Raw genomic sequence first — 10698 nt, 5'->3', positions numbered from 1 at the left:
GTGCTGAAAGTCCACATTAGGGATTCTGCCTTAGTCGCTGTCCATGGTGATGAAACCTGCGGTAGCAGATTCTGTATATTTCTTGCCTTCAGAACTTTCACTCCTGCGTTAAATTGGAAAAGGTCACGACAGTTCCATCATGTGCCGTCTCAATTTACACCACAGGATGGCGATCAATGCGCATAAAATGCCCTGGTTAAGCCAGGGGAGTGTTCAAGATGCATGGGCGCTCTGAGCATGCGGTTGTAGAATATGTACTGTGGCTGGTGAAATTATTATTACATTCAAATTCAATAGATATTTATGTGTATATCAATGAAGTCAATTGTGTATGCTTGTAGACAATAAAATATAAATGGTTTAGCCAATGTCTTGTGTTATCAGAAGGTAGGCTATGAAAAAAAGAATGTAATTTTCACTTTGGACGTAATCTCTCATTCTGTTTTAATAAACATATTTGAAGCAAAAATGTTGCATCTTCTGATGTTCGATGTTACAGACAAAGGCAATGTGTTGTGCATTGTCTTTGTGGTCAAACAAATGTCACTTATCAATGTCGAAACTGTGACGTTTGAGGCGAGAACGCTTGCACGCACCTGTCCTGTAATCACTAATTAGGCAACCGTTCCCGTGGTGGACTCAACACTTTGGGGGTGGAGACAGTCTGTAGCACGCCACCATCCCTCATTGGGTGACATGGGCGGCATCTGAATGCTCTAGTCCTGATGGGCACTAGAGCAAGCGAGATACAACCCATACCCAAATCACAGTGTGGGCAACGGGTGAGCTGAGACTGAGTGTAGCTTACCCCGTCCACCATTTAATAAAAAATATATCGGGTATTTGTACTTTTCCATCCAATGGATGCAGCAGTGATGAACCCCCAGATAATGACGGATGTCAACGGCAACAGCAATGCCGCGAACGCCGAACTGGAGGTGAAAAAACTCCAAGAGCTGGTTCGGAAATTGGAGCGGCAAAATGAGCAATTGAGGACGCGGGCGAACGGCTGCACTGGTAGCCCCCACATTCTACCTCCCTCCCCGGCCTACATGGCGGGGAGCTACTGCATACCTAGTCCGTTACCGACGCTACTGTGCCAGTCTTCCTTGGAGTCATTTTTCCCGTTGGACGAACCGTTCGAATATTTACATTCACCTTATGTTGATACTGCTCTTGAGACGGAGGCTGATTATATGGAACCTACGGTTCTGGATGAGGTGGACATTCTGGACCTAGATGCTATATTCTCTAATGAAGACTCTGAAGCTACCTGGTAACTATTTCACAATGTGCAATGGTTTGTATAATGTAGCTGAGAGGTGCCAAATTTAATCTGACAGATTTCTTTGAAACCTGCAGTCCTTATTCGCATATGACAATTCATCTGTCATATACGATGGTGATGCAGTGTTCTGTTCATTTTCTAGGATATGTGACTGTTACTCTGGTAGGCCTATGGAATATAATGATGTACCTGCAAATGAGACTCATATCCTAGTAGGAATGATATACGGCGACAAAGCCACACCTTCGGAACAAATTGGACAGAAACATGGAGCTGACACTTGTTCCAATATCATTCGATTTTTCTTTAGCAAACACAACATATCGATGTGTTGCAATTATCATAGTCAATGATTATGATTGAGCAGACGGCCACTGCGCGCTGTGAAAATGTGCCTGTTGAAATGGAGGCTAGACCGCATCAGTCTGAGACATGTCGACTTGGGGGTGGACGACTGGACACACAAAGTGCTGTTATTTTAGTGGTAAAACGTATGCATAAGAATACCCGCTGATAAAAGGTGACATTCTACTTTTGACTCATTCTTTTATTATGTCAAATCCATTATAGTTCCCAAAACCAATTTTGGACTGCAGTCAGAATTGGCTGCTCCTCACTATGCGCCACGGTTTGCACTTGTTGGCTACAATCAATATGATTCTATTCTCAGGTCCTAAGTGACACATACAGCCTGCAGGGAAGACAGGATGAGAGCCTGAAGAGGACTTTACTGCCCTATAGTCCCATATCAACCCTTATGGGCCTACAGGGAAGACTGGTTTCAGACCAGGGATACATTTTCCAGTTTTACTATGATCCCAAAAATGTACATCAAGCCAAAACCTCACTTAGGACCTGAGAATAGAATCATATTGATTGTAGCCAACAAGTGCAAACCGTGGCGCATAGTGAGGAGCAGCCAATTCTGACTGCAGTCCAAAATTGGTTTTGGGAACTATAATGGATTTGACATAATAAAAGAATGAGTCAAAAGTAGAATGTCACCTTTTATCAGCGGGTATTCTTATGCATACGTTTTACCACTAAAATAACAGCACTTTGTGTGTCCAGTCGTCCTCCCCCAAGTCCACATGTCTCAGACAGATGCGGTCTAGCCTCCATTTCAACAGGCACATTTTCACAGAGCACAGTGGCCGTCTGCTCGGCAGTAAAGTCCTCTTCATTCCCCCTCTTCTGGCTCTCATCCTGTGTTCCCTGCAGGCTGTATGTGTCAGCCAAGGCCCGGCTGTGGGGGGAGAGCCCTGTTACCCCCCTCCAGTGGAGCAGACAGGTCCTGGACAGCCCCAGAACAGAGGTGGAGTCTGCCCGCTCACTGTGCCTCAGGTTGGACCAAGGTATGAGGAGGGGTGGAAACTAGGGACCAACAAGGGTGGATGGATGGATTGATAGATGGATGGCTATATAATAGACCATAGGTTTCTATCAACCTGCCGAAGCGTTTTGTTTTCAGACTTTCTTTCAGCAGATGGTTATGATTCTACTTTACTGTGTGGGGGGGGGCGGCTAGCACTGTGATGCCTTGAGCTCAGTGTGAAACAGGTCCTCAAGTCTCTCAGGATTATGTAACCAGCCAACTCCAGACTATTTTGGACTCTGAGGTAAAAGTACAGCACCTTGCCAGACAGTCACTAGTCACACACAGCACTGGCTACATTAAACTAAACACAGTACCGGCTACATTAAACTACGCACAGCACCGGCTACATTAAACTACGCACAGCACCGGCTACATTAAACTACGCACAGCACCGGCTACATTAAACTACGCACAGCACCGGCTACATTAAACTACGCACAGCACCGGCTACATTAAACTACGCACAGCACCGGCGTCATTAAACTACGCACACGACCGGCGTCATTAAACTACGCACACGACCGGCGTCATTAAACTACGCACACGACCGGCGTCATTAAACTACGCACACGACCGGCGTCATTAAACTACGCACACGACCGGCGTCATTAAACTACGCACACGACCGGCGTCATTAAACTACGCACAGCACCGGCTACATTAAACTACGTACGGTGGTCACGCACAAGCGGAGCCACTCCTGAAAAGACAGCCGTATACAAACCTACAGACCCACACATTCGCAGCATGGTTATGACAGTGAGTGCATTCATTTCACCTGGTTAGGTGATGGAGATCACATTCTAATTCACAGCATCTACCTGAAGAAGGGTTTCAGTGGAGAGGTGACCGGGTCGAATGAGAATGAATGGGTGGCCATGACGTGAATGTATGAGTGGCCGACTTTGGGAATTTAGCGGTAACGTCAGGGTTAATGCCTCTACTCCTGATACATTCCATGGTGTCTAATGACCACTGAGAGTGGACCTTGGGTTAATGTCTGAGAGGAAGCTGTGGTGTGAAACAGGACAGTGGAAGAGTGAATAGATGTGATGTGACGTCTCCCACGGTCTTCGCTGAAGGTAATGTATTAATACAGCTTTAGTCCTCTAAGCTCTTAATGAGAGGTGAAGCACTGGCCGCAACTGTCTGTGTGTGTGCGTCACTTTCAACAACTTAGAGTAAACACACACGTCAGCTTAATTGCATTTCTTTTTACTATTATATATTTGAAAAGTATCTGTTTTTGCACATTAGGTCCAATTTAACTTGGCGTTCATATTATATACTTGTCATGCAACAGCTTATCGTTGCATCAGTGAAGCTGCTATTTTATTTGTATTTATTTAACTAGGCAAGTCGGTTACGAACAATTCTTATTTACAATGACGGCCTAGAAACAGTGGGTTAGCTGCCTTGTTCAGGGGCAGAATGACAGATTTTTACCTTGTCAGCTCAGGGATTCGATCAAGCAACCTTTCGGTTACTAGTCCAACGCTCTAACCACTAGGCTACCTGCCACCATTTCATCAGTGAATTACAGGTAACTGCCAAAATAAAGGGAACAACATAAAGTGTAATACTTATAAAATATACTTGTATCCCTCATATACTCATGTTTCCTTTATTTTGGCAGTTACCTGCATTTTACGACAATATATTGCTGTAAGGATCTCTACTAGAAGCCTGTATATTAATTCCACAGTAGCTGTAACTGCAGGAAAAGCCTTCCGCTGCTTTCACACTTGACCTACTATCTGCCTGTTGCTACGTTCACAGGGCCTCCCTCGGCAACCAGAGGGGTAACCATGGTTACCGTGTTTACATGAAAGGCATCTCGCCTCTGCTGCTAAGTGGTTTATATTCTCAGTGACAGGTATAACATAACCCCACTCTATCTGTGGTGCAGGGATATATGCAGCGCAGTGTTGAGCAGCTCACAGTCTAACCACCACACAGAGGGAAAGAGAGAGATGATTTGCTTTCTCAGCTCTGCAACATTTATTATTCATTCTTCTCTCTCTTTGTTCTTTTGATCCACCACATCTCCTCTAGATAGATTGCTGGGATAATTTGCTTAGCGAGTGTTCATTCCTGTAGGTCTCCTCTATGAATATATATCAGAAGGTGTGTGTGGTCGCTGCTCCGTCCCTGGTCTTGGCCTGTGCTGAATGGGTGTGTTGAGCAGTGTGTGTGTGAGGGTTGTGAATGCTGCTCCGTCCCTGGTCCTGGCCTGTGCTGAATGGGTGTGTTGAGCAGTGTGTGTGTGAGGGTTGTGAATGCTGCTCCGTCCCTGGTCCTGGCCCGTGCTGAATGGGTGTGTTGAGCAGTGTGTGTGTGTGAGGGTTGTGAATGCAGCTTTGTCTCCTGAGCATTGGACAGCAGATGTGTTCCCTGGCTGCTTCTGAATAGGGGTTCTGTGACTGTCACAGCAATGTGACGCGCTGGGTGTGAGGTAAACAACCGCTTCACACTGCTGATCTCTGTTCCTTGTGAGGGGCCCGGAAAGCACTGACAGCTCTGTGTGTGTGTTTTGGGGGTGGTCCGATACAGTATGACATTGCCTTTTCCCCTCCCTCCTCCTACCTCCCATGCGTAGTCCATAGGTGGCGGGGGGTCTTCTCCAGCCACTCTTCCCCTGCCCTCCCCCTGAGACGTGTAGCTGGAGTGTCCCCCCTCAGTGCCTCGTTCTCCAGGTCCTGCTCCACCCCTCCGCCCGCTGACAGACCTGGTAAATACACACACAGATTACTATGTGACATAATGTTACCATAATATTACCATATGACGTTAGTTGAACTAGGGGTTTTTCAACCTTGCAACCTGATCAGGAGAAACTCTTGTCCCTATTGAGCAGGAAACCTCTGCACCCTATTGAGCAGAGTCAGGGCCCTATTGAGCAGAAAAATCCTGGGCCGTGTTGAGCAGAAACTCAACACTCCTGATCAGTTCACCAGGTGAGGAAAACCCCTGGTCCTTAGACACGAAGGGCTACTCCATCCATGATTACTTCTTAAACATGGTATTTCACAATTGAAAAAAAATACCACAGTCTCTTCATTGGAATAGTTTTCTTTTTTCTCCATTAAAACAACTCTCCGTGATTCTCTTTCTCTCCCCCTTATCCTGTCTCCTTCCCCTCCCTTTCTTTCTCCCTCCGTCAGCCTCATTCTCCTCACCCCTCCATCCTCTCCTCCACCTGTCCCTGACTCCTGTAGGGACGGCTGAGAGAATTCCCACATTCCTCCCAGCCAATCACTCCTCAGCTAATCGCAGTAAGCCGCTCGCTCCCCCACTGGCCCACATTGTCTCAGTCTCTGTCATGTCAAGGTTTGCATCTCAATAGTCTTTTTGACAGAGCTTCCTCTTCTTGTCTCCTCTCCTTCATTCCTGCTGATGTTAGAGATATGGACTGGTGAAACACCTTAAGTTTCACCTACTGGTTGTATTGTCAGATCAGAATAGAGGTGGACACAAGAGGAGAGGAAGCCGCTATAGACTATTGAGAAGCCCTCAAGGTCATCATTCATCATTTGTCACGGCAAGAGGAGGAGTGTTTCAGTGTGTGTTCAGTTTCTGCTGCTTCAGGTGTTTGCCATGTGAAGTTCAACATAGTGGGATGGTGAGGGGACAAACTTGAGTGGAATAGTGCCGTTGGTGATGGAAGCGCCACATGTCACACAGCTAGGTCGAGCCTGGGGGATCTGCTTGGCGGCCATAATGGAAAATGGCCATGGGGGGCTTGGAGTGGCCATAAACACAATATGGCCTTTTCTAGCTTTGTCTGTGATTTGTGGTGCTTCTATCACCAAAGGCACAATTCCATGACGTGGCCTCCCTACTAACAGTGACTCGGCAATGTTTCTTAAAGGGAGAGTGATGTTGTTTTGCTGCCAGTGTGCCTCTATCTAAACTAATCTTGCTTTTCATCTGGTCAGTTTTCTTTGTGTTCATTGTTAATGTAAAATCTCTGCCATGTAATTTGTCTGTGATCTGACCTCTGAACTGTGTTGTTGTGTGCTGAAGGCCGCAGCCTCCGGCGGTTCCTCCTCAGCCCCCAGTCTTCCATGGACAGTGAGCTCAGTGCCTCTGAGCTGGAGGATGACTCCATAACGCAGGGATACAAGCTGCAGGACCTTGTTGACGTCCAGGTCATGGCTCGTCTGCAGGAGGACAGTGAGTCCCTCACCCTTTATTAAAAACTGTTTTGGTGTTGTCACATAGTTGTGACTATATATTGTTTTACATAGTAAGAGGTGAGTTTTCCCCCCTTTCTATGTAAAAGTATGGAAAATGCTTTATAAATCAGAACTATTAATAATAACTATTGAGCAGGTGACCTGAAAGGGAATAACTCTGGGCCCCAAGGTTAAAAGTATGGCCCAGAGTTGTTCCTGGTCAGTTCAAGTGGTCTTGAATTCCTGGCCATATTCTTGCCCTTTATTGTTCCTCTCTCTCCTAATCTTCCTCTGTCCTTCTCTCCCTTCTAACACTGTAACATGTGATACAAGACCTCAGACTTCATCCAGGCTTTATTAACCTTAACCTCAGGCGCAGAAGGTGACGACTGATTGTGTGTGCGTGCGTGTTTGTGTGTTTGCGCTTGTCCGTATTTCCCCCTCCTTCAGGTCTTCGTCAGGACTACGCCACCACCCCCACCTCCATCAACCGCCGCAGCGGCAGCTTCTCCTTCCTCTCCCTTCAGCACAGCGGCGAGGCCGACCTGGAGGAGGAAGAGGATGAGGAAGAGTACGTGCAGCTACCTCCTCCCCAGCCCCGTCTGACCCGTGTGGGACCCACCCTGCAGCGCGGCCTCTCCCACTCCCACACCTTCTCCAGCATACGGGACTGGAGAAGGAGCACAACCAGCCTCTCCAGCCCCTCCACCCCTCAGTACCCCTCTGGAGGATTCTCCTATCAGCCCCCTCCCCAACCCCAGGCCCTGGCCAGCCCCACACTCAGCACCTACACACCCGAACAACAGGGCTTCAGGCCTGGATCAGGTGAGCATGCCTGGCCCATGCAGGTACTTGGGTTGCGTTCATTAGAGAAAATGGGAGATTTTTTTATGACAATGAAAATGTTTATTGGACAGCTCCAGGTTGCACTGGACTCCTCCATTTTATATATATATATATATATATATATTTTTTTTTTTTAAGTGTTCTCCTGTTCGGTGTCTATTGGACTCAACCCTGGCCCTCTGCTTAAATTTATGAAGTCTCACACTTTCTAATAAGAATTCTTGCTTTGCAAGACTCTCCTCTAATAATGTTTATGTTTTCTGTGTATTTATGTTCGCTATGTATTTATGTTTTCTGTGTATTTATGTTCGCTGTGTATTTATGTTTTCTGTATATTTATGTTCGCTATGTATTTTGGAGATCACATTTGGAATGTAGATGCATACGAGTACATTTTTCAAACAAGCCTTTTTGTTGTCTTGATGGAACATTTGCATAACAACAAAGTACAATATTAGTAGGGTTACAAAATAACTGACACACGACATGATGGCCCTCTTATGACATAGTTATACTAATCTATTTATAGGTTTGTGTTCAACTTGTCATCGTTTATGTTTAATGGGGGAACAGGTCATTTTAAGGTCACCCACTCGTTAGTCAGTACCATAGGTACTTCCCTAGCCTGTTGACTGTACTGGCAGACTACAAGGGATGTGCTCACTGTAAGCCTCTTGAGACACTGACTGTTCCGTAAGCTCTTGAGGCTATTCTGTTTCTGTTCTGTGAGCTAAACCTGGAGAGGGACACTGAACAGAGGGTGGTGAGATTACAGGAGATGTTTATCTTTGGGGCCTCAACACTGGTGTTCTTCAAAAGAGAGTAGTGAGTGACATGTATTCCCTTGAAGAGGGCTCTATGTCGAATCTGAGATGATAAAGTCTTAGTCATCTAGATCTGTGGCCTTGAATTCATACAGGAATATTGTGTGTGTGTGTGTGTGTGTGTGCGCATTATATTTAGATAAGCTGCGGAGGAGCATGCCCAACCTGTTCAGGGCTCCCAGCGTGCCTAGCCCACTGAGCCCAGCCAATCACATCGGCTCTCCTTCCACCCTTCGGAACAGTCTGAGTTTCGACTCGTCCAATGGGCTGGCCAGCAGGCTACAGTCCTCCAGTGAGATACCCTCTTCTTTGTTTTAGCTCTGACCATACACATATGATAAAATTGCAGGGCTTGATTGACTTGCCAGAATTCATCAAATTGAAAATGATCATTCTAAGTAGGTAGTCCATACATTATACAGTAGATCTGAGGAAAACATGAATATTATATCAAACCATTAATAACCCATTAATCTGTATATGATGTATTGTCAACCCCCTGTTCCTCTCCCCACTAGTCCCTTCACCCGGTCAGTTGCAGAACAGAGTCCAGAGTGTGGGGAACTTCCAGTCGTTGTCACGGCAACCCCTCAAAGCCACAGCCTACGTCAGCCCCACTGTGAAAGGGCCAGTTACCATGCCGACCTCCACCAGTCTGCAGTCCCTGAGCGGCATCAGTGGGATCCCCCTCCCCAGTAAACCAGCCGTGGGGGTTGGGGGCACTCCTACGCCGCCCCGGAGTAGCCTGCCCCGCCCCGCCTCCTTTATTGGGACCAGCTCCACCCCTCGAAGCAAGATCGCCCAACCCACACGCAGGTAGGCTACTGTAGGCTCTAGGGGAGCACCAACAAGATCAAAACTAGGTTCTTGTTGTCTGGGATCATAATTTCCTATTTTTCATCCCAATCTGATCTTCTTTTCCCCAGTTTATTGACGCCTCCTAAGAGCTTGTCCAGCCTGAGTGCCCTACGAGACGGGAGCTGGAGAGATGGCTGCTACTGAGAGAGGGATGAATGGAGAGGAGAAGAAGAAGAGCTGGCAATGTAGAGACCCTGCTGGTTGGGGTCACTCACTGCCACACAAAGTGTTCTTGGAGAATTGAGAAGGCAGGTCAACCAAACTATAGGGAATAACAACCTTGTGTAGAATGCCCTCATGATTGGGTATGTGAGGTGTGGTCAGCACTCAAAGTCAAACATGCATTCTCCACCTGTCCAATTTGGTCTGTGCCAAGGGGAATCCCCCTGTTGATATTTTTATGCACTAACAAGTTTTAACCACGTTATGGTTACATTAACCTACTAAAGAAAGAGCTGCCACTTTATGCTAATTAAGCCACATAATTCGTTTTTTTTACTTTGGAACTATGATTAATAAAAGGTGTATTTTCTCAATGGAGAGCACCAAATATGCTGCTAAAAAAAAGTCAAAATCACTCCCTATTGTCTGGGTGTATTTGGTCAAATTTTTACATGGCAAGGTATATTTAAAATAAATCTTATATTATTTATTATCTTATGATTAGTGTAGAGACTAAAGTTAACTTTCAGTGTGCATTGTTGGGATGCTGATCGTATTGATGCAATATTCATGATTTTTTTTATGTGAAGCATATTAACCAAATTAAAGCTAATGTCTCAATCTGTTTACAAAATGTCTCACCAAGACAGGGAAATGACTTCAAGTTGTGTTTTGGACACTTTTTAAACTATAAAGATTCCCTGGTATATCTATGAAATATTTGTAATTGTTGCACTGATTGTACAAGTGTGAATTCAAATGTAATTGTTTTTGTTCATTTTATTTGTGATATTGCACTTTTATGGTTAATTATAATTTTGTTGATGAAGAGCACAGGGTAGATGTTTTGTCTTTTGGGATGAAGGATTACTTTTTAAAGATCACTTATGTAGCATTCTCTGTCTGTTTCTAATAATTTTTTCAGTATTTCAAAAAGCAGATTTAGTCTTCATGACACACATCTCACCATCTCTTTTTTTTTTACTGTATTTAATTGAATGAGTGTAGTTGTTTTAAAAAAACTAAAATTAAAGATTTTCAAATTATAAAAAAAGTATTATTTGAACCTGATATTCAATTCTGTCTCTAGAGTTAGTAGGCTACTGATTATTTTCACAGGTGAAGTTCTTACAATTTCGATAAATTTGTCAGATTGATTGTATT

General features: G+C 45.2%; 1 protein-coding gene across 1 annotated transcript; it reads left to right on the top strand.

The window, feature by feature from the left end:
• The first annotated feature begins 634 nt into the window (after positions 1–634).
• Positions 635–10659, top strand: LOC106575456 (SLAIN motif-containing protein 1). Its single transcript, XM_014151957.3, has 9 exons — positions 635–1276; positions 2510–2643; positions 5266–5397; positions 5831–5941; positions 6693–6842; positions 7295–7669; positions 8654–8806; positions 9033–9330; positions 9441–10659. Exons 1-9 carry the CDS (start codon positions 861–863, stop codon positions 9514–9516), a joined length of 1845 nt encoding a protein of 614 aa, XP_014007432.1. The 5' UTR covers positions 635–860; the 3' UTR covers positions 9517–10659.
• Positions 10660–10698: the final 39 nt, after the last annotated feature.

Source organism: Salmo salar, chromosome 17 (genome assembly GCF_965601325.2).
Source record: "Salmo salar chromosome 17, fSalSal1, whole genome shotgun sequence".
Lineage (NCBI taxonomy): Eukaryota > Metazoa > Chordata > Actinopteri > Salmoniformes > Salmonidae > Salmo > Salmo salar.
The sequence above is the reverse complement of the archived record's forward strand: the minus strand, read 5'-3'. Positions and strand labels throughout refer to the sequence as shown.

Coding starts and splice junctions, on each gene's coding strand:
- LOC106575456 (XM_014151957.3), top strand. CDS start 861: ATGGATGCAGCAGTGATGAACCCCCAGATAATGACGGATGTCAACGGC. Junction 5,398..5,830: donor TCCGCCCGCTGACAGACCTG/GTAAATACACAC, acceptor TCCCTCCGTCAG/CCTCATTCTCCTCACCCCTC. Junction 9,331..9,440: donor ATCGCCCAACCCACACGCAG/GTAGGCTACTGT, acceptor TCTTTTCCCCAG/TTTATTGACGCCTCCTAAGA.